Source organism: Amphiprion ocellaris, chromosome 18 (genome assembly GCF_022539595.1).
Source record: "Amphiprion ocellaris isolate individual 3 ecotype Okinawa chromosome 18, ASM2253959v1, whole genome shotgun sequence".
NCBI lineage: Eukaryota > Metazoa > Chordata > Actinopteri > Pomacentridae > Amphiprion > Amphiprion ocellaris.
Genome location: NC_072783.1, coordinates 32271007 through 32290870, shown reverse-complemented (window position 1 = coordinate 32290870; position 19864 = coordinate 32271007). Strand labels below are relative to the sequence as shown.

General features: G+C 39.0%; 1 protein-coding gene and 1 long non-coding RNA gene across 5 annotated transcripts in view; one reads left to right on the top strand and one right to left on the bottom strand.

The window, feature by feature from the left end:
- Window positions 1-243: 243 nt before the first annotated feature.
- On the bottom strand, window positions 244-19710 carry entpd1 (ectonucleoside triphosphate diphosphohydrolase 1). 3 transcript variants are annotated; one of them, XM_023269855.3, is made up of 10 exons: window positions 19558-19710; window positions 11772-11899; window positions 11214-11331; window positions 9928-10078; window positions 9466-9625; window positions 9132-9335; window positions 8687-8944; window positions 6484-6597; window positions 6206-6343; window positions 244-859 (listed from the first exon to the last, which is right to left on the bottom strand). In XM_023269855.3, the coding sequence occupies exons 1-10, from the start codon at window positions 19571-19573 to the stop codon at window positions 653-655; spliced, it is 1494 nt and encodes a 497-aa protein (XP_023125623.2). In that variant the 5' UTR covers window positions 19574-19710; the 3' UTR covers window positions 244-652. The 3 variants fall into 3 exon arrangements, with proteins under 3 accessions (XP_023125623.2, XP_023125624.2, XP_035803841.2); XM_023269856.3 differs by lacking the exon at window positions 19558-19710 and adding an exon at window positions 19387-19519; XM_035947948.2 differs by lacking the exon at window positions 19558-19710 and adding an exon at window positions 13052-13197.
- Window positions 2258-19864, top strand: part of LOC118470261 (uncharacterized) — an 84537-nt gene continuing 66930 nt past the window's right edge. For both annotated transcript variants that reach the window (XR_004847286.2, XR_004847287.2), the window contains exon 1: window positions 2258-2539. This is a non-coding gene — a long non-coding RNA (uncharacterized LOC118470261). The remainder of the gene's footprint in view (window positions 2540-19864) is intronic.

Genomic DNA, 19864 nt, shown 5'->3' with positions numbered 1-19864 from the left:
ATTCTTACACAACAGCTTTAAAATAGGTTCAGATCACAAGAATCAAAAGGATATAACTTATTTTCCACAGATCACTGTCATTTTGTTGGTTTATGGGTTTTTAATGAAAAGCAGAACCTTGAAATAGTGTTTTTTATGAAATCCAATTCTGGATAAAATGTAAATAAATCATGCAACATTAAACATTAAATATGTATATACTATAATATATAATGTTTTTACAAGTGACAAGTGAATCGAACATTTTATATAAACTTGGGTTATTTTATTTATACAGTAATATATTCACATCATAATTCAAGACACATACATGCAGACTGATGTGGGTTCACTCTCGCATTCAGGCATGCATTCATTTTCACACATTCACACTCAAACACACACACACACACACACACACACACACACACACTGAAATGCTGAAAATGTCCTTCAACCAGAGATGCACTCTCCATTGGGAGAAAGCGTTTGTCCTTCTGAAAAGTCCTTGGATCCGTGTGATCTGCAGGACTGTGTTGTGCAGCATGCACTGACCTTTGACCTTCCCACAAATTGCTAAAACCGCCCACACCGACACGTACACACTCACAAACCTTCACAGATGTTCCTTCCTTCCTTCCCTCACTCATACATACAGTATGTCAGTGTGTGTTTATATGATGTGTGGCTGTTTGGAGCAGCGGGGCCAGAGGGGGCGCAGGCTGAGGATGAAGAGGACGACGAGCAGGAGGGCGATGATGGTCACTATGGAGACGTAGCCGGCGTGGGGCAGAGGGGGCGAGTCAGGGGCCTCGGCTGGGATCATGTTAGTCAGATTCAACATGTAACCCAACGTCCAGCCTGCATCGCTGCCTTTTATCTGGAAATAACACGAGAGGAAGGAAAGCTATCACTGCAACAGAATGTAGAGTGAATCACCCTGATGTGGCAGCTCATAGTGAACCACCTTCCCTTCCTGTAAGTCAACACCCATCTGCACTTCTACATATTTAAGGGTACTTTTATTAACACAGCATTCAAAAACAGACTCCCTGATTTTAAGTTGAATTTGCTCTTAATTCCATACAAACATTGCACATGTAGCCTTGATTTTGACATGGTCGTAACATCAACAAATGTTGACACAAAAATATTTGGATTAATTGGATTTGGATTAATCGATAAAGGATACACACTTGCACATGTGCTTTGATTTGTTCGCTCAACAGGAATTCAAGTGGAGAATTTTTGTATTTTATGCTGAAATATTTCAAACTCATTTGACTGAAGAATTAACCTACTGTGCCTCTAATAAGTGCAAATATGAACATCCAGGGCTAATTTACTTGTAAATTATTCAATCATGTTGCATTTTTGGTTATCACTACCCATTGTGCAGAACAATATTAACAGTTTAATCTGTATGTTTATCTTTTTTTCATAAGTTGATGATTTTTCTTATTTTGCAAATGTTGATTTACAAAGCAAATAAATTGCAGATTTGACATGTAAATGTGGGGCTCCTCTGTGACAAAATGTCCCCATTGTAACTACATTTGTACTGCTAGGAATGTGACATGACATGTCTGTTTCTTTTGTATCAAATACTTTAACCAAAGACTTATTGTCCCCATAAGAGAAATCTCAAACCTACATGTTTCAATCTATCTTCCCCCATCTAACCCTAACATAAAACCAGTAAATAATCTAATCTACAACACACACTGACAATAATTCTATCTCATGGAAGGCACTTTGACGTGTCACACCATAAAAAGCACATGTATAAGCAATAAAACAAATGACGGCTGAATTCCATGTAGCTGATTTGTGTGGATTAGAGTGATGTAAGGGGTCGTATTGGCTCACTATCACGCTATCATGGCTTACTGGAACTCTTCAATCAGCTGGAGGAAGTAGTAATGTTCTCAGTAATGCTTTAGCTTTTCAGAAAATGCTATAAAACAACGTGGAAAACAAATCCAGGAATGTTACAACACGACAGCATATCAAAAACATAAAAAGAGGCCAGAGTAATTCCGTGATTAAAATTTGAACTCAGTATGTGATTTAGTGTATTTTAGATGTTTTATATTATTTTGTTTAAATAAAGTCACTTTACCTTTAAAATTAGGTTAAAGAATGAATACATTTATTGTTAACTGTTTAAATTTTATTGTACTCATTTGTTATTTGCAAAATTTTGAATTCACGTCTGTTTGACCAATTAGAGCCTGATTTGGGATTTTGTCATAGTGACGTCACCTGGGATCCTCCATCCGGGTTCATTTGTACCACCTGACCACATGGCGGCCATTTTGACCTGTTGTTTATTTCCGTGTTTACTACTGCAGTTAACTCTTCACAGTTCACTCTTTCAGTTTTGGAAGATTTTATCGCGTTGCTGTCCCAGTTACGAGCCTCTGCAGTCGCCCGGTTGTCATAACAACGCTTGTACCTGATATCAGGGCAGCAGCAGTTTCACATTGTTTGTCTGCTGATACTTTAATTAGAGGGGGATTCACTGATATTTCCTCTGGCAGTCACACCTGACCCCAAGGTAAGCAGCTGCTTCTTGTCTGTTTCTGGTGACGTTATGGCTGCTTTGTTGCTGTTGTTGACGTCATGTTTTCATCCATTGCATCCCTATGTTTGTTGCTGATGTGCTGCTGCTGATGGTAACAGAGACTGAGAACCGATTTATGTTGCAGATGAGCTACTTTCCTGCTGTTTGGTTGTAGTTTGACACCTACACAATGCTATTTAGCTGTGATGGTCAAAGTAATGAAGTTTAAGTAATCTTGTTATGTGATTGTGATTGAGTTTGGTCATATTCTTTTCCTGTGGTGATGTGATTTGTGTCCCTCTGTGACTGCAACTCAAGTCCCTCCAGCTCTGGCTAATATATTAGGTGTCATGGTAATACGTTGCTCTATCGGCTTCATGAAGAAGGACCAGTAGCCACATTCTTAATTTCTATAATAAAATATGATTTGGCACAGTTTGGATCAATCTTTTTAAGTTATGACAACTTCCAATAAAAAAATGTTCAACCAACAAGCTACACTGCAGTAAAGGAATCAAATTTTCCTCTACAGTTTAAAAGTGCTTAGTAACTGGTAGCACAAACACACATTTTTAGTTGCGTCTGCATGAAAATTAAGTTGTTCCAACCAGTATTGCTGTGTCATTTAAAGTGAAATGGCAGCACCTGATTTACTGCAGAGGCATTAATTTAAACCCTGTACAGATAAGATGTTAATTTCTCACTACAAAACACAGCAAAAACAAACCAGCAGATGCTGAAATCATATCAGAGAAAAGAGAAGTTGTGTTTTAAGAAAAAAATGTGAACTGAGCCACTTTGTTTTTTTGTTTTTTTTTAAAAGACAGATTTTTCAGAATGATACAGATCATAAAAATTAAGTATTTCCCTGTTATTTAAAGGGTGTTTTATCTACTTGATTAACATAATTATGAACTATACTAATTAGGATGTTTTGAGGTGAGCAAATTTGAAAAGTTGCTCTGGTGTTAAGTAGGTAGAAGAAATTGCTTCAAATTCTGACCTCAAGGTGAAGAAAGTTCAGTTTTCAAACCAGTTTCATTAAGTTTCCTCAACCAGAATTCAGTTTGAATTCAGCTAACAAAGAAATTAGAATTTAAAATACACACAATATTAAGTTGGAGCAATTACCAACATTATTATGTCAGTATAATATCTTTTAAGCATGCATTTAATTAACTGGTGGGAAAAGGTGCTTTGAATTACTTTCTGTAGTGTAAGCCTAAAGGAATATGTGATATTTCTTTTACCACAATAGGAGTGCACAGTAATCAAAAACACATTGTAGCATTTTGTTTTTCTGCAAGACGAAAAAATAGCCTACAGGAATTTACATCAGATGACTTGAACAACTCTGTTTCCAAAGAATTGCTTGTTCAAGAATGACTGGTATTTTTATTTATTTATTTTTGTTGTTTTGTAGGGGAGTGCATCAGCATAGAAAAAAAGTAGTTTGGAAGCTTTCTTCTAAGATGTAACAAAGGCATCCAGAATTGTTTTTGATTTGGATAACATTCAGATCTGACTTTGCACTCTGAGCTCTGTGCTGCTGATTTAAATGGTCAGATGAATTGGTTGTGGTACCTTGTGTTGTGTCGTTGCATGACACTGCTGACAGGGTTCCTGCTTTTGGTTGATATCAATCTTTCTGCAGCCTAAATATTTCTGATGTTGCAACAAACTTTGTGTCTTATGAAGACAGTTAGGAAAAACTCAGTGTACCCAAGGACCATTAATCCGAGTAAACCATGTAACACACACTTCTCTCGCACATTAGTCATGCAAAAGGAGATTTGTAAGAGTTATATTTTTGTATCAAGCAGCAAAAAACAAGTTGTAGCATGATGTGTTTGAGTTCACCTTCACCTTGCACTTCCTCCAATGTGACAACAGTGCATGTAATATTGCAAAACTGCAGTACTGATGTTGCAAGCTTTTACAATAGTTAATTCAAAATATCTCTCACTCTCTAGAAGCTAAAGAGGTTAGCTAATAGGGTATGGTTTGCATCCAGAGCAAGATGGGTGGAATGAGATGATTGATATTTCATTACTATCAGTTTAATATTAGTAAGGCGGTCTTGTTCTACGTTAATTGCATAGTTTAATCCTCCAGTTGCCATGTTGCAATGTTCTTATTCAAAATAGGAAACCCTAATGGTGAGGCTAGTGCTTGCATGGTAGCTGTATGGCTGTGCGTGAATGCACATATTGATAGAATTGCTAAATATTCATCTGAGGTGTAGAATGCGAGCTACAGTTGATATGAGACAGGCTTTTCTATTTTCAATTTGTGGCTTGATTAAGTTGGAAACATTCTAGTGATTTTCATGCTCAGAATGGATGTTTGGTGAGTGACCGTACATAATATTAGCCTAAGCATGACTGACCTGTGTGTAGTAAAGCCAATATGTCAGTGTTACCTGACAGAAATCTATACATTGCTCATTAAAACTGTGCCAATCCTGCGTGAGTAAATGAAGCCTGCTTTTGAACTGCTGATTTTCCTTTGGAGCTGGCTAATGCCTCTTTGGAAGGTGCTGAAAGTTCCTCTAAGCAGAACTCAGGGTAGTGTATCCTATTTTATTTTATTTTCAATGCTAACCGCAAGTTTTTCTATGAGTTTTTTTCAGATAAGCAGAACTTGACAAAATACTTACTTGTTACATCAATTCAGACACGACAAATGCCATTAATTCTAATGTTTTGAAAGTTCTTGTGCTACTTGTTACTTTTTCAGCAGGGAAGGATGATTTGCTTTTGGGGGGTTTAGTTCACTCTCTGCCCAAAAATCCAAGTAAGAATGGATTCTCACAGCAGATTCCATTCCTACTTGGATTTTTGGGCCTTTTCTGCCTGTTTTACCATTTACTGTAATTCTTTGACATAAGTTTCTGTGACTGAACTGCAGATTTATATATTGCATATATTGGAATTGTTGTCGACTCAAAGGATTGCTGTGGGTTTTTCAACCCAACTCAGTGCTTTGTGTGAACATTTTGTATATTGAATATTTATTTTGAATATTTTGTACTTAAAAAAAAACGGTGCCATATCTATTTCTCTATGTATACTACAATATATGCTATATCATTATTTTTCTACTTACGTCCAATCTGTGCAGTATAGATAATAATCTGTGGAGTATTAGAACTCTCTCAGTATTTTTATCCATCAAAACATCTGTGCTATATCTATATTATATATCTATATTTAGTTTGTTTATTTTTCTACTACATTCCTTAAATGTTTGCACTATCTTGGCTGCTGTAACACTGCAAATTTTCACACAGTGGCAAATAGAGGTTTTCTTATCTTAAGTGAAGGATAATTTAGTTGGGTTCTCTCACCTTTATTATGGTTTAAATCACTTATTAAAAGTGAAATATAGAATATTGAGTGGTACCCGGGGAGAGCCAAAGGGTGACGATGGTGGTGAGGATCTGACATAAATAAAATCTGATTTTAATCCTAAAATCTAGCTCATTTCAGTAGGTTAGGATCATTCAAAAGCACTCAGTTTTTAAATATGGCCTCTCTTAAAACACAACGGTTCAAGGACACACTTAAACTCACGGGTCAACAGGATATGAGCTTAAATCATGAGGCATCGTGGCTCTGGGGTGTGAGACAGGAACAAAGCAGCGTATGATCTACTGACCTTCTTGATGAATTTTATGTTGGAGTAGCTCTCCGAGGTGAAGTTGTATCCTTCAGTCAGCAGGGTGAGGATGTACGTGCCAGAGAAGCAGTACTCCTCCAGATAGTTTAATTTTACATTCGGATGCTGCAGCTTTATCTGTTCAAGCAGTTCAAACGCAGTGATATCATCAGTGTACAGTATAGACTGGCTGGAGGACATAGATAAGACACAGAAGTGGATGAATGTGGCAGAACATTATTTTTTTTGTGTGGAATCAATTCATAAATATGCCTGACCTGATCCCAAGGCGTAGCGCAGTAGCGTGTTAGCTTGTCCTTCACAGTGTCCAGAGGGATGGATGTGTCGGTCAGATTGAGGAAGTTCATCACGAAGTAGTAAGCGGAGAAAGCCTGCAATGAGAAAGAAAGGAGAGGAAAAGATGAGGCAGGAGGAAATTAACTTTCCCCGACATCTTCAGCAAATGAAGTAATCGGTTTATAAATACTTCATTGTAATTGTTTGACGCATCTGGCTGCCCTCACTGACTCAGACATTGTTAGGGTTTGGTTTGCACAGAGCTGCGAAGCCAGGCGATAAAATTAGTTTGGGCAAATTACAAAAACAAAACTTGTAGTTGTATAAATTATTGATTATTTGCTAATTGTTTTCCTCAATTATTCAATTTATTGTTTTGTCTTGAAAAATGGTGAAAAATGTTACCCAGCATTCCTTTTTGCCTTCTGTTCTACTCTTATTTTAGCTTAGTATTAATGCTATCAAAATTATTACAGCTTATTTTAGTTCATTAATGTATCATACTTATATATTATTGTTTCTTAGTAAGCACTTTGTTTATTCTAATGTTTTGTCTTTTTTTTGTTTAGCAATATCTGTCAAAGTTTTATTTTATCTTTTTAGTAATTACCACAGCCAAAGATAACGCCTTCACATCTTATTTTAAAGTCTAGACCCAAAGATATTAAGTTTATTGTAAGTTATTGTAAAGAAAAACAAAATCTTTACACTGAAGAAGCTGGAACCAGCCAATGATAGTTTCCATTCTAATTGAATTGCCATAAATACAAACCAAAACACTAGTTTTAATTGTATTTATTTATTAATTCATCAGTAGTCCCTATTTTTTCAGACTGCTGAACAGCTTCATCCACCAGGCTGTCAGGATGCTGAACTCTGCCCTGGACCATAACACACCCATTTACACAAGGACTCTGCCTCAGCTGTTTTTGCACATAAAGACTCAAACATTCACTATCATTATATCACAATCTGCAGTCTGTCTTCACTTCCTGAACCATTTGCACAACTCAACAAGCTGCTACCATATTGCACTACCGCCAGTGTACATAGGTTGATTTCTATATATTTTATTTTAATTTTTAATTAATTTATTTTTTGCTTTACTGGACAGGTTAGTAGAGAGGCAGACAGGAAAGTAGGGAGAAGAATGGGGACCGCTGCATCGGGGACTATAGCCCCTGTTCATTGGTCGCCTGCTCAACCAGTTGAACTGTCTGGATGCCAATATATTTCATTTTTTTACTTTATTTTATTTACACTATATTTTGACACCTCCTCCTGGATATATAGAGCAATTGACAGTCAGACATATTCTATTCTATTCTATTCTATTCTATTCTATTCTATTCTATTCTATTCTATTCTATTCTATTCTATTCTATTCAGTTGTATTGTATTGTATTGTATTCTATTAATATATAATACAAGAAAAATTGTTCACACAGTGAGCTCTGGATTACTTGGTTTAATTAGGACACTGTTTCTGGATGGTTCAAGGAGAATTCTAGTTTATTTATACTGGGCACATATGAGATAAATGTAGCTATTGTATCTCTAAATGTCATGCAGCTTTCACTCTTCACCTCTGTTGTTGAAATTCAGGGAATCTTATCAGTGATGTTTAGCAGGGCAGTTTACTATTACTTCACTGCAACTTTCCTAAGAAAACCAAATTATTTTAAACACTTGCTTGTGTGACTGGCTGAAAGTAAATACAGATGTCAACCATCTGCAATGGCTATTGCGCCCCAGGAGCAACATTAATGAGAAAAAAATCAGAATTCTTCTTTAACTTTCCAGAAATGGTGTCCCATACTGAATAATCCATACATCACTGTGTGAACAAACGTTCAGTGTTTTTCTTTGTGATTCTGTTGGATTGGCTCTTTAAGCAAAAATCATTTTAAGGGGGTTTATATTTGGATGCAGATCAGGAGCATTTAGGTGAAAGACAAGGCATTGCTACTCAGTCCATTGTTGATTAGAAACACAAGTCACATCCAAAGCAGAAGTTGCTTGGAAAACCATCACTATTAAAGATCTGTATGTTGTGTAACTGCTGTGTTGGTTACACAACACACAGATCTCAACAACACAATTGTACTGTCTACATAACACAAGTATTTCACAGGCAATAAATTACATGCTGATAAATAAACGTTGACAACAGTGTCACCTTACCCCAAATGGCCCCTGCAAAAGTGGCTGGAAGACTCCATTGAAAGAGCATTGGCTGTATTTACAGGAAGTAAAATTGAAGACACTTTTGACAATTTCCTGGCATTGTCCAAAGCTTCCGTTCCCTCTGTGATTGAAGCTTACAGGAGCTCCTTGTGGTTTCCTGTCTGACACACAGGGGCTGTCATAGAGGACGGAGTAGTTCTTTATCTCCGTGTAGCCCGGGTGGAAACAGGGATCTAATATTGTTCTTGGACCTGACTAGGAGAGAGAGTGAGATGGAGAGGTGTAATGGAGACACGGCAAGGAAGCTCATTAAATTTAAAGTGTCATTGCATATCTCAGCACATCATGTCTTTCAAAGCTTATTAAGTCTGTAATCCTTTCAGATTGTGTTAAATTCGAACAGTCCATTAATGCAGCGGGGAAACTTAAGTCGGAAGTTTACCTGAGTCTGCTGTGCCAGTGCCATTCTCAGGACTTGGTCTTTCCCGTAACACAGGAAGCTGTGAGTGTACAGGTTATAATCATTTCCGTAGAGGCGGAAAGCTACAGAGTTGCTGGGTGACTCCGATCCGTCATAATTATCAGACACAAAGCTAATTTGAGTGGAGGCCCCGCCAAGGTCAAGAGCGCCTGTGGTTTCTAAGCCCTGCGACGGAGACAAAAAGTGCACTGACGTCAGCACACAGCAGGAGCACACTAACTGACATACAGATAAAAACACCATCTCAAAGTGGACCAATGTGCATGGACCTGTATGTAGATCGACATGTACAGACCTGCATGAGGCGATCATCCAAGTAGTTGACTGTGACCCAGCCGAAGGCGCCCTCCTCCTGCCCGCTGAGGATTCTCGCTCCCTGATAGGAAAAGGGGGACTTCTGCAGGGCTTTCTCCACGGCCTGAAACACCTTATCAGACGCCGAGCTGTTCTCCATGCTGCACAGAGCGCAAATATATTAGAGGCAGCCACATCCATTATTCAAATCAATACAGCAGCTGCATAAATAATAAATAGACTGTATCATAATGGATTTGACAATAACATATTCACTGGTTTGGCAGTAGTGTTTCCGTGGAGATAAATCAGAAAATTTGCGAATGGAAAAGACTACAGATAACAACACTTTGGCTGCCAGTGCAAACATAATTACAGAGTTCAGGTTTGGGATAAGATCAGAACAGCATGAAAAGGCATTTGTTTTTCTTTCATGTATGCAGGTTTAATGTGTGCAGCGTACTTCAGCAGTCTCATCCCTGCAGTAGCTCCCAGATAAAGAGGGGTTTCATGGTGTCTTTTTTTGGGGACCTTCTGCTCGGCCTCCTGCATGCAAAGTGTCAGAGACTCCCCTGCCTTCCACGGCTCGGATGCATAGCTGGAGATGCCTTTACCTATGACGAGAGCAAAATGTCAAGAGAAGGGTAAAGTCATTCATCCTAAATTTAGCAGTCATAAAACATAATAAGGGCCTTCTTTTAAGGCTAGTCGTCTTGGGAATTGAAGGTCATCTGTACATTCTGGAGCTAGAGAAGAAAACCTGATGAAGGCACTACGGAGGTGATCTCTTATTGTGAGCATTCCTTATGTGCCTTGCAAATGCTTCATCCTGAAATTGTAAAGATCCAACAACAACGTGCATCTTCTCTGTATAGCTCGGTTAAACATTTAGAGTTATTCTGTGTTGCTCTGACTCTTTACAGATCCAATGAAAAGGCCAAAGACAGTAAAACTAGTTCATTTCAGACTATTGTTTAGGAAAACAATGGACACTATCAGTTTTTACCTGCATAGATAAATTATTGTAATTTTTGGTCATTTCATGTGTATTGTAAAGGCATAGAATATAGAAAATATCACTTTGCAAATCCTTTAAATATATGGTAAAATAAAGTCTCAAATTATCTTCATAATATCCAAAAAGAGAAAAGAGTGTTGACTCTATTGTCTGTAAGAATTTGCTGTTTGGTGCCTATAAAAGGCTTCTATTTTGAAAATCTATGCAAATTACAAGAAGAAGGGAGGCAACAGACGACTGATAGCACTTTGATAAATGAAAAGTAGCAGTAAAATAAAGTCACAGAGGAGAAGCTAACAGCAGGTGACAGACCAGTTGATTATCTGCTGTGTTGTCACACATGCTTTAATGATTGTTTTATGAAGAACAACTGGTTGCATAAGAAAGTTGCTCTTTAATCTGAGGTACTTTTAACAGACAACAGGTGAAAAATGACTAATTTACGAAGCAGGAAACCATTCATGAATCACAACTTACAGCTACTCATTAAATACATCTTATTCTAAAGTGGTGTCAGCCAATGTGTTTACAAAGTTAAACAACTGCTTTAGTGTCTCAGGATTAACGTATTTGCTAAAACAAAGTAAAATATATGTTTGTAATTATGTGTACACATTTATCTAAGCCTCTGATTGCATGCACTTAAATATCTGCAGTAGTTTGCATTAGCGTTTGTACTGAACTGAATGCCAGGGCAGGTGAAGTGACACTTTGTGCAGCGTATAGTGTACCTTTGACTTTGCAGGAATGCGTCTGTTCAACTCTGCCAGTGTTGTTGTCCTTCTCTGCAGGCCACTCATAGATATAAAGAGCCGTGTGGGATGAGCCAGCATCCAGCACGATTCCATACTGGAGAGAAAACAGAATGAGGAATTCCACCTAAAGCGTTCTGTGGCATTAACCCTGGATGAGGTCAGTGCAGTTTTGCCATTTTAAACGTGCACCGTCATGACTGCATAACCTGTCGACCACCTTCTAGGAACTATATCAGAAAAACACGAGTCTGTAAACTAGGAGACAGCCCTGTTGTAAAACTGCACTCTAGACAGTGTAATCAATCATAGCTGTGAGACTCAAACTGTATTTGTGACAAAACCCAGAGGTGATTTAACATCTTTATTGACATCCCCTGGCCATATTTGGTGGTGAATTTCTAAAACCAGTAGTACAGGTTGAGGTCATATTGACAAGAAGCCATATTTGGCTTGTGGACTCTGGACTGCTATCCTGATGTAATGCTTCCACACAGGGAAAAGGCTACAACATTTCAGTACTTTCCTCCTCCATACCTTGTACTTTTGGGAGACGGGCCTGTTCTGCAAAACCGCTACCGTCACCAAGGCAACAATCGCTATGACACCAATCACAGTGATGATGATGGTCACAGGCGTGTGCCAGGGGTTCTTCTCTTTCATCTCTGAGAGCGGGGGCGGAAAGACAGACAGACAGACAGACAGACAGGAAGGCGAGAGGGGTAGTGGAGATAGAAAGAAAAGATGGGGACAGATTAGAAATAGGAAGGAAGTGTGTGTGTGTGTCTGTGTGTGTGTGTGTGTGTGTGTGTGTGTGTGTGTGTGTGTGTGTGTGTGTGTGTGTGCGTGTGCGTGTGTGTGTGTTGAGCCAGCCTTGCATCCAGATGTGAGTGATGTCACAGCATGTGTGTTTGTATTTTTGAGAGAGCGAGCCTGTTGGACGCTGAGTGTTTAATTGTTTTGTTTTGTAACCAAGGGCTACAGATGGATTTTTGATTTCGTACGTCTGAACTCATGCCAGGCTGCTCATTGATTCCTGGGGGGTTTTGTTATTTCAGCCACAGTACATTTAAAAGGGAATTCCACTGAAGTATTTAGCTAATGCTGAAAGATAAACAGGATTTCCAGTTTGGAAAATGATAAAAAAAACAAAAAAAAAAAAAAACTGTTGATGCAAAACATGGGAACATTTGGCTTGGATTACAAAGACAACATTTATATCTTGGAAGGTTATTAAGACAATAGCCATGAGTCAATGTAGGGAAATGGCAATTAATAACATCCTTGTGTAGGTATGATTTTAATCCTGAATATATCTGGTGTCTACGTCTGCTAGGACGCTGTCTGACTCCCATTCCTTCCTACGAACTCACTGAGTTTCCACCGATTACAAATGAGATCTGAAACACATACACACACTTGCACACACATAAGTGCTCCTTAAGATAACTTGCATTTATCCACAGTTTATAAAGGGACTAAAAAAGCATGTAACAAGCTGTTTGTATTCACATGGAAAACACTGAACAAGATACCCCTCTGACAGCACTTGCAGAAGCAAACACACGATTGTTTGATTAATACCATGGTGAGTAAACTGCCAGACACCATGTAGGTGCACATGACAGCTGGGAAAGTACACACACAATTCAGAAGTGTGGAATACAGTGCACATTTCACATCCTTTTTTTCTGATCTATTGCACCAGCAGGACCTGCAGCAGTGGTAGTACAACCTGACCTTTTGCATTTTGTGGGAAAACACAGGAAAGAGTGAAACTTAAAGCGCATAAAGCGAGAGGGAAAGAGTGCACTTACCTCTGTCGTCTACTTCAATGAACTTGCCACTGACGGGGGGAAGGGAGGTAGAGATAGCAAAGAGAGGGAAGGGAGAGAGAGAAAGGAGGGAGGGAGGGGAGAGGAAAAATGGACAGGACAGGACAAGGTGTGGACAGAGGGAGGTAGCAGGGTGATAAGATGAGGAGAGGCTTTTTCTGTCGTGGCTGGACAGAGGATTAGAATGGAAGTGTGTGTATGTGTGAGTGTGTGTGTGTGTGTGTGTGTGTGTAGGTGTGTGTGTTTGTGTTTCTGCTGGAGCAGCTCTGGAGTTTGGCATTTCCTCCCCAAGCTGGGGCAGTAAAGCTGGTCACTATGGAGACACAGCTAAAGCGTGTTTGTGCATGTGTCGGTGCACACTCGTGTGCATGTGAACCCCCTTAAAAGGGACTCTCTCTCTCTCTCTCTCTCTCTCTCTCTCTCTCTCTCTCTCTCTCTCTCTCTCTCTCTCTCTCCAGTAATGAGAGTCGCTCGTCCCGGCGCTGCTCTCTCTGTTCATTCTGTGGGATGTGTAGGAGGGCGGGGAAGTGGGGACTCCCTTGTTTAGCAGGTTTATTACTGGCAGGCTGTGATGTCATCTCAGTGACGGATCGGAATCCCCTTGCTTTTCTCTTCTTGTGTGTGTTAGAAGAATAGAGCTTGTGTGTGTGTCTGTGTGTGTGTGCACAAACCCCAAGCATGACTTGCCTACAGATTTGTCCATTTACATTTTCATTTACATTTAATGTCTTCCTCCTGCTACACACGTTAGAGCATAATCGAACACATATTCAGACGCATAAGAGAATTACCATCAACTTAACTCTTTTCCTTAACTTATCACTCCCTAAACTTCCTCTCCAGAGAGAGCTGTATGATTCACAGCAACACTCACACACCCACTGCAAAGTATCCTGTAATTGTTTGACAATGTCATTCCCAAGCAAAGAGCAGAAGGTTCAGGGCTATGCTTCTTCCGTTAAAACTTTGCCACTGGACTACCCAAACCAGATAAGATGTGACTATGTATTCATTCAGTCTGTGTGATGTAAATGACCTTGTATTAATAGGTAGTGTAGCGTCCTGCTTTTCACATACAGTATGTCAGTGTAGTGTCCATTTTTATAGCACAAGCAGTGGAACTCACAGTGTGACTGAATAGGCATTTTATGATTCATTGAATTGAATTACTCTAAAAGGATTGCCCAAAATGCAACCGTGCCACAATAAAAGTAGCAATTAAATTGATAGTAGTGTGAAAATATTATAATAAAAAATACTATATATACATAAAAGAATATAAATATGACAGAGAAGGACATGTCCACATGCAGGTCTCTGAATGCTTTAAGCACAAGTCTACCACATGACTTGGAGCACTTTGGATAAGAGCACAAAGACCTGCAAACATACATAAAAATGAATGTCTTGTGACATTAGCCTTATGCGTCTAAGTGGAAATTTAAAAATCGGATTTTGAGTTCACTGTTCAGCTGCAGCTTAACTGGATTTTAAAAATGAAACCGGAGAGACGAGCAATAAGCATAGTCTAACGTACAGTTTTTTTGGTCACTGTGGAAACAATGCATTTCAATAATCTGTTTTAAATTAAGTTCCCCAAACTTTTCTCCACTTCTACAGTTTAAACAACAGTCAAACTTAAACTATGTTGTGAGCGACATTGTAAAAGTTGTATTGGCTGACTGTGCAATGCTGTGAAAAGGACTGACAAAGCTGAGGAGTGGACTCTTGTCACACAAAACAAGTTTTTCCAACTATTAATCTTTTGTTAAAACAATTTGCTTTCTTCTTTAAGAAGTTAAACAAACTAATTAATTGATTTATTTTAAATTTATGGTTGCTGAGTGATCTCATGAAAACAAATTAGTGGTAAATAATATTTAGAATTGCAGTTTATAGAAAGAAAACAAAACGCTTGGTGCAGATCAGACTTTTTGTAAACAACATATGAAGTCAAACTTTTTTTCTTTAAGTTTCTCTCAAAACACTGCTTTAGATTAGTTTGTTTTGGTTTTTTTACTGTATGGTATGTTACAGTATGGACAGAATGCTATGAACGCACATGTATATGAATACATATGAATATATAGCTGTGGGTACAGTATAAAAATCGATGATATAACTCTATCGTTAGTTAGAGTTAAATGGTGGTATGGATTAGACTTACTTTTGTACTAGCTACACTGAAAGTTTAAGAACTTTTTTACAGTGGAGGGAAACTGGTATCAAAATTCCAGAAACAACACAAAATATCAGACCAACAGCTTCTATAATGAAGTTGCTCCCTTAAAGTCAACCATTAAAGGCTCATTTAGTCTAATTACTGTCTGAGCTGCATCACAGGAGGCCAAACATCTTGCTTTAGTGGGATTATGGAATTTATTGAGCCTTTCCTCGAAGGTGTGCAGCTGCGATGAAGCAAGAATGAAACCATGTGTTTGTCAAACACACTTACTGCTTTTACAGCATCTCCACATGCTTTGATTTATATAGTCCTTACTATAGATGTTTGTCAGTGTATGAGAACATCTGTCATGTGTCTGCGGGTGGAGTAAACAACTAGTGCTGGCATTAATGAATGTCTCCATTAATGACATCTGACTCCAATTACAAAACCCCTGCTTTTATTACAGTACAAATCAAAGTCTGTGAGGGAAGTGGAGGAGCTGTAAAGATGGTCTGACCTGAACCTCACCCTGTCTTACAGTTACCGTCAAGTCTGAGTGTTCAGCAACTTGGAAACACGTAGTTTGATATCAAAGTCCTTCTTTATTATGCTTTGAGATTAAAGATGGGAATTGTTACACTAAGCACCCGGTGATGGTGATGATGTTGGCAGCCGACTAAACAGATACAGACACAGTCACAAACATACATGTCGAGGCAGAAAGCAGGGCTTACCTGAGCAGCAAATTAAGTGCATGAGATCATAGAGGAACTCTCTTGGAACATTATCAAAATTTCAGGACACACACCAGTTTGTGCGTTTGTACTTGTGAGGAATTTTCTTCACACTGTGCGTTCCCTAATGAGCACAACGTCATGCCTAACCCCCAGCCTGTGGCCTGCTCCAATCAGTCCAAATCTCAGCAATTTAAACCAGAGTTTCCTCCCTTCAGCACACACACACACACACACACACACACACACACACACGCAGCCTCTTGTTTCCAGGCATACAGATTTGCAGAATACACACACACGAGCACCAGTGTTTCCATTTCCGATCCCTCTGTAAACACACATGTAGCGTTAAGGTGAGGCCAGGATGGTGCAGACTCTGACATGAGGACAGCGGTGGAAAAAAACAAAGCTTTGGAAAACACAACATCTGCCATCACTCACTGCATGCCCCCAAAGAGATAAATGCATGTATTTTCAGCTATTTTTTGCATGTGCTTCAGTTAAGTTTTAGTTATCAGGACACGGAAGGTTAGAATAAAGACGAGAGGATTAGGATTTAGCGATAGCTTCTTTTTCCTGCAGTCGAAAGGAGTGTTGTTTAGATGAGCAGTATTTAGATCATTTACCTACAAAAACAAGTCTGACACATAAAATAACATTCACAGCACAGCCTTTTTATTGCCTAAGACATACATTGTTCTTGCCACATATTGACCATTGACCAAATTCCTTCCTTAATCCCCAAACTTAACGTTAAAGGCAACGTTAAGCCCTGATATAAACTAAAGTTAAGTAAGAGGTAGCACCAGACGAAATGACCTCATTTTATAAAAATGAAGTCTGAAATTCAAACAGGTTTTTACAAGTTTGAAAGAACAGCACATAGAAGTAAACACAGGCCCACACACACTTGTACATGAAGGTCAAGATACACAGTTTGGCCTTCATTTTCACGCTTATACTGATAATACGTCGAAGTTCGATTAAGTCACTGTTTTTATTTTGTTTTAAAATGACATAACAGAGTCTCCACCCTGGCTAGAAACTTTGATCTCATAAATGTCCTGAGATAAAGATACAAGGAGGCTGTTCTGAATCAGCAGACACTGAGACGGTTTGTTACTTTACGTTCAGCAGTGAGTCAATGGGTGACACAGCTGGGGATCGACTTTGTGGTTTCACGATGACGGGAAGACGAGACAACAACATCCCCACCAGGCAGGTCTTAAATTATGTTGTGTAGCTCTGGTGGTTTTGGCTTTAAAGGAACTCATAAGTCTGTGTGTGGACAAACGGACAGCACATGTAGGGTAACACATGTTTTAAATACAATCATGGTCAACAGAGCTTATGTAATACCATGATGAAACAAGTGTGCACATCCTTTAGTTGACTAAAATTGGCAGAAAAAAGGGTGGAATAATACTCAAAGAGCCTAGTAAAATACACATTTTAACAAAGTGTGCAAAGGTGAAGTACTAATATTCAATAAGTTTAACATTTTGAATTGTCAAAATTACATTTTTATGCTTTAAGAGTAGTTTAAGAAGCAACAAGAGGAAGGATACAAGAAAAATTTGAAGGACAGAGACAAAGAAGGAAAAATAAGGGAAGTGAAACTACAAACTACAGCTATTTGATAACTACAGTGAAGCAAAAAATGGAATATTTTGCTTTGAAGTTTTGTGGATGAAATGCCAAAAGTCTCTTGACATAGAAAAACTACACAAAATTGTATTAGCTGCCTACATTCCCAATGCTATAGTGAAAACTGAATCTATTTTCCAGTGAAAAGTAGAAAAGATCACAATAATTTCAAGAGAAAACACTTTAGAATGATGGATATTATGTGTTTGTTTCACTGAATTTTTGCCCTTAATTATGCACTTGAGAGTAAATTGGATTTATTTTCCCCGTAACAAACATGCATATGCACTGACAGAAATAAATGCAGTGCCTTTTCTCCCCGTGGATCAACAAATCATTCCCACAGGCATCACGCACAAATATGCAACGTCCTTGAGTTGTTTTTGGGCATCTCCCTCCGAGTTTTACTTAATAGAACATGTTGTGCCAACATCCAAAAATGTTAAAAGGGGCGACATTACTCACTTAGCAACTCTATCAATACTCTTGTTAGGGCTATTGTGAAACGCCATCGATTCTTCCTGTAAAGAGGGAACCTCTGGCAGCGTCATGTGATGAGAAAAGAGAGGAAGCATCTCCTCTCGCCACAGGGAAGTGGTCTGTTCTTAACCCTGAGCGGGACTACCCTGACCTTAAGCAGAGAAGGAAATAGTGACGCTTTTCTTTTTTTTTTGTACAGAGCATGCTGTTCAAAATGCTTAACTGGATTATTTAAAATGGCTACAAATCACATTTTCTTCATGTAGTGCTGAGTTTTACTTTCATCCACACGTAGTTGCCTTATTTCAACACATTAGATAAGGTATCAGTAAGCAAACACAAGGAAATCTGACTTTTGTGTACATTTTTTGGGATTGTCTAAACTTTCTTGATACCCTGTTATGATAAACTGACTTTGAAAGGTCAAGTAACCCAAATAAGCACTTTTCTCTAGTGATACCAACTAGCTGTGTAGTTTTAATTTGGTGAGGTTTTGGTAGATTTTCTACCTTCACTCTATCAAATGGAGATTAAAAAAAAGAAGCATTTGTGGTCAAAATATTTACCATAACTTGCAAAACTCGTGAGAATATTGCCAACCTCTGCATAGTTTTTTGCAATATTGTAACAAGTGAGATAAGGTAAAAACGCAAACACACTTTTGGTTTAATTTCTTCAACCACACCAGCCAGTGGAGGTAAATTTCATTTGTGCTGCTCGCAGCTCTGAAAGTGACATTTAAATTACTAAAGGAGATATTCAGAGAAATGTTCTTGAATTCAAACTCACACTGATATTTGGCTCAGTTTCTGCTCTTATTCTGTGCACTTGTCAACAACAGCAGCGTCCAATTTGCTTCAAACTGACCATGAAATATGACTCCAGTAATCTGCCAATTGCTGTATTGAGCCATCAATAAACATATGAAGTCACATTATCAGATAAATGGACAATTAAACTTTAACCAACCCCCATTTGGATGTGTTCAGTTAGTCCGATAACATTGCACAATTACCCTTTAGTCGTATGCACTTAGTCCGATAAAGTCCCATAAACCTGCCTCTGTAAGTGTGCCACTGTGTTTACCTTCGAGCCACACAACCACACGGACCCTCCAGTTGCCACTAAATCACACATGTTGGACACGCACAGGCAGGCACCTGCTCACGCCGCCCGTACGCACACTGGAGCGCATGCCGTGGAAAAGTCACACACCTGCCTCACACTGCTACACAGCTGCTACATGCGGGAAAGCAAGTCACACAGCTGGAAGAGAACACACTCACCTGATAGTTAACATTAAGTGTTCAGGCTGCTGCTACATCCTACTGCTGGACACACTGGCTGACAAGGATTTCCTACTCCTGTGTGTGCATGCATGCGTGTATGCGTGTGTGTGTGTGTGTGTGTGTGTGTGTGTGTGTGTGTGTGTGTACCAGTCATAGCAGTACACCTACCTCTTTGTGCAGACATGGGTTCTTTCTCAGCAGCAACACAATGCTCTTTCTATTCTTTGCCCCTCTCTGTCTCCCCCCCCTCACTCTTTCTCTCTAACCCTCTCTCTCTCTCTCTCTCTCTCTCTCTCTCTCTCTCTCTCTCTCTCTCTCTCTCTCTCTCTCTCTCTCTCTGTGGTAACACAGCTCTCTGCTCAGTCTGACGTTTTTCAGCACCTCCTTTCACATACACTCGCTTTATTAGGAGAAGCAGAGCTTTCCTCCTCCCTCCTACTCAGCCCACTCCCCCTCTTCCCAGGCGCCTTTGCCT